At 35.9% G+C, this 4132-nt stretch overlaps 1 protein-coding gene across 1 annotated transcript; it reads right to left on the bottom strand.

Annotated features, from left to right (window-relative positions):
- Positions 1 to 1114: 1114 nt before the first annotated feature.
- LOC106313989 (MATE efflux family protein 5-like) lies at positions 1115 to 3332 on the bottom strand. The gene is made up of 2 exons (XM_013751942.1): positions 3040 to 3332; positions 1115 to 2770 (listed from the first exon to the last, which is right to left on the bottom strand). The coding sequence occupies exons 1-2, from the start codon at positions 3199 to 3201 to the stop codon at positions 1334 to 1336; spliced, it is 1599 nt and encodes a 532-aa protein (XP_013607396.1). The 5' UTR covers positions 3202 to 3332; the 3' UTR covers positions 1115 to 1333.
- Between the last annotated feature and the right edge of the window lie 800 nt (positions 3333 to 4132).

Here is a 4132-nt window from a genome sequence, read left to right as displayed (position 1 = left end):
ATGGAACAAACCAAAAAGTTTTAAAAATAAAGATGCATCTTGCCTGTCCTTAAGAAAAGAATTGATTGTTAAATCAGCAAAGTTTCCACAATAAAAGAATAAATACAATTGGCAAAAATTAATCTTTTTGGAAAATATTCTAGGCTTTTTACTTTATCGGAAGTTATTCCGATTGTATTTTGCTTACAGTTTTTACTGATACCAATATATGTTAGAGCTTCTCCAACTAAAATTCTTGCAAGATATATCATAATTAAAACTAAATAAAAATAATAAAAATTAAAAAAAGAAGTGTAACTAAAACTAAATAAAAGTAAGAAAAAACGGAAAAGTTTTCATCGGTTTCTCGTTTGAAAGTTTTCAAATACTTACTATGAGATACTCAAATAACACATATAATTAATTAGTGGTATAATTATTAAAAACCTAAAATAATTTTCTAATCAAGAATATTTTTATTTTTTATCTTTTGAGAAATCTTCACAGTTTATTAAGGATAAAAATACTCTTAATAATAGTTTCCTCAAGATTGTAAGACCACCTCCGCCAAAAGATTTTTACAAGAGTTTTTATCGGAATTTAAATTATAAAAAAATGTAGAAAGAAAAGAAAGAAAGTATTTGATTTACGGATTTATTAGATACCTATAAGAACCTTCTTCTCCTATGTGTATTACTTTCTTGTCCATTTATATTTCATTTGAACATAAAAATTAAAACGGAAAATTAAAATATATTATTTATTCATGTAAATACCAGCGTTAGAATTTAATGGTTGTACATGCTCTAAGAGCATTTCCAACCCCATATAATTTACTGCAAAATGGAGTGAAAATGGAGTGATGAACAAATAAAAAAGTGAATGAAGTAATGAGTTTTTTGTTTGTTCATCACTTAATTTTTCACTCTATTTTGCAGTAAATTATGGAGTGGAGTCGGAGATGTTCTAATGCCGTAGTTTTGAAGTTGGATTCAGTGGAGTTTAATTTTTCATTTTATTATATTCGTAGCTTAACGTACGAAAATAAAGCTAATCAAAGCCAATTAAATATCGATCTTCTACCACAAAACGTACGAAGATAAAGCTAATCCGAATGAGTTATTACAGAAGGAAACAAATATAGTACAAACTGGTAAAGTCAAATCTAGAAACTATTACATCCATACAACCATAGATAAAATAAAACACCAATAAAGCCCACAAAACAAAGTGGTTCTTATGTTAAAAAAAGAAGTAAAAATTAAGGAGTAATATAAACTCCAAAAATGATGTTTGACAAGAATATTTGTACGTCAACATTGAAGGCAAATGACTCCAAAGAATAGATATCAATCTAAACCAACATGGTTCTCATCATATCATCTGTATCTGGTGGAGACCTGCTCTTAGTCCTGGCGATTGGGAGGAGAGGAGGAGTTTTTCCCGGTGTTTTTGACGTCAGTTCTTCAGCTCTCTCTGCTTGGACTGCCCAATCTGTTCTCAAGAGTGCAAACAGCATGAGAGAAGCACATGTCGCTTGAGCCGCAAGCAAGCCAAACCAGAGACCTGGAAATCCTAGTTTGAAAAAGAACCCTAAGAGAATAGCCACCGGCATGCCCACAAAGTAAAACGAACCCAAGTTTATGTTGGCACCGAGTGTTGGTCTTGCACAGCCTCTCAAAACACCACAACCGGTCGTTTGAGGACAGTTCCCGAGTTCACATAAACCCACGATGGGCAATGCAATTGAAGTCAGCTCAAGAATCTCTACATCCGTGGTGAACAAGCGTCCCCATCGGTGCCTAACAAGCACGGTGAACACCATTGCCATTAGGCCTAAGGCGGTCGCGCAGAAGAGGGAAATTATCATGGATACACGAGCCTTCGCCGGGCGTTTAGCCCCAAGCTCGTTACTGATTCTTGTGGAGACACCGAGGCTGAGAGAGGATGGGAAGACGTAGACTAAAGCTGTTGTTTGGATCAAGATTCCCATGGAAGCAACGGTGGCTCTTGGGTTAACCAAAATTCCACACAAAATGATCATGAACTCGTACCACCACCATTCCAAACAAACGGATACACAAGTGGGTATTGCAAGCGAGAGCAAAGACGACCAACCTTTAAGAGAGTCCACAGTAAGTGGGACCCATGTATCACTATGCACGCTTGTGAAATATACAAAAGAAGATAAGAGGACTACGAGGTTGAGATTGGTTAAGACCATAGCAATAGCGACTCCCGCGACTCCCATCTCGAGCTTCACCACAAAAAGAAAGTTCAACGGAACGTGAAGGAGGACGGAGACGGCCGTGGAGTAAGTCACGGGCAATGTAATGTTCTGTGTTCGGAGGTAAACACGAAGAGGGTGAAGCAGAGAGAGGAGGAAGAGGTCAGGGATGGCGAAGAGAAGGAAATTTTGCGCAACGGAAGAGATCTCTTCGTCTTGGCCGCACCACAAGAGGATTCGCCTCATATTGAGCCAAGAGAAGGAGATGGGGACCGAGCATGAGAGGAGGAGGAGGACGGTTCTTTGAAGGGTTAGTCCTAAAAGCTTCATTTGTTTAGCACCGTAAGCTTGCCCGCAGATTGGCTCCATCCCCATGGACAAGCCGGAGATGACGGAGTAGCCGGTGATATTGGCAAAGCCGATGGAGAGAGATCCTCCGGCTAACTCAAGTTCGCCGAGGTAGCCAAGGAACAGCATCGATATCATTGCTCTTGAGTACATAAGAAGTCCGGTCATTGCCGTCGGCCCTGAGATTCTTCCGATCGCTTTCACTTCCTCTAAGCCCTGCCGCCAAATTATCAAAGACAAAAGCAAGTCAAGAACAAGAACCGTCCACGTCTGTGGATATTTTAATTAAACCGAACTTTTATATTTTTTAGGTAATGATTTATTTACTTTTTAACAATATAGTTAATCATTAATTTTTATAGTCGAATAAAAACCTCTGCAAAAAAATCCAAACGATGAATGGAGTTTTGAGAAAAAAGAGTAGTATAATTTTTATTTTTAATGAAAATATAATTTTTATTTTTTAATGAAAACAGTTAGTATACCTCGAGAAAAGTTGGCCATCTATTAAGGTCTCGGGAACCATCATCGGTAAAGTCAGAATAATGGGCATGGTCTGCATCACAGGTTTCGAGTTTTGAGAAATTGTTTTTTTCTTTGGGAGATGATAGTAAGGAAGAGGAAGAAGATGGTGTTAAATTACACATGTTTGTTGAGGCGAGTAAAATTGTTTTGAGCGGAGTAGAGATAAAAGAGACAAAGAGACAGAGCCCAGAAGCCTTTTGGAGGCAAAATGATTTATGCAAATGAAAAAGAAACAGAGTAGAACTTTTTTTTTAAGGTGGTATTGGTTGGGCCTTTTGGAGGATAAAACGCTCTATTTATAGTTGCAGAGATCGATGTTATTTAGAATATTTTACAATGCATGAACAATTTCTCACGTTCAAATTATACTACAAGATACTTATCACTCGAGACACATTTTTTTTCTCAAAAAGACTCTTATAACCCTAAACTAAAGAGAATCTCTCTCTTCTTCTTATTTCATTTTATTATTTTTTATTCTACTTTATGTATTTATTTACTTTTATCTCAAGTTCTAAAATATATTAAACAAAAATAATTGTCATAATAAACTATATATAAAATTTTCTATTTCTTAAGATCCATATTCATATATATATTATATATATTAATGTGTAAACAAAATGTGGACGTAGACACGAAAGCGTGGATAACAGAATTATAAACTAGTTGTGGACATGGACAATATTCATTCGGTTTTATTAATCATCTCGGGATCTAAATTCAATTCTAAAATTACATCAATCCACATCATGACAAAGCGCAAATTCCTTAGATCAGAAATCTCTGACATGCAAGATCTATTACTCTCCGAAAAAGGTAAACGCTTCTTCGATTTTTCTCTCCGCTCATACTCACAATATCATCTCTTTCTCATCTTGATTGAAGTTTAACCGCAGATAATTTATCAATTGAGATGAAGAAGCCAAGTGTTTGTATTGGAGATAACAGAGTCCGTGTCCACGTTTTATGGTATAATTTTAGTAACATAAGTTCATGTCCACGTATTGTTGTATAGTTTTATGGGATCAAAACAGAGAGTTTGTCCACTTA

Source organism: Brassica oleracea, chromosome C9 (genome assembly GCF_000695525.1).
Source record: "Brassica oleracea var. oleracea cultivar TO1000 chromosome C9, BOL, whole genome shotgun sequence".
NCBI lineage: Eukaryota > Viridiplantae > Streptophyta > Magnoliopsida > Brassicales > Brassicaceae > Brassica > Brassica oleracea.
Note: the sequence above shows the minus strand (reverse complement) of the source record. Positions and strands in the feature narration are given on the sequence as shown.

Bases quoted from the DNA above. Each gene is read 5' to 3' on its own strand.
- LOC106313989 (XM_013751942.1), bottom strand. From the start codon at position 3,201: ATGTGTAATTTAACACCATCTTCTTCCTCTTCCTTACTATCATCTCCC. The intron at 2,771-3,039 runs GTATACTAACTG...ATTTGGCGGCAG, and splicing joins GATGGCCAACTTTTCTCGAG to GGCTTAGAGGAAGTGAAAGC.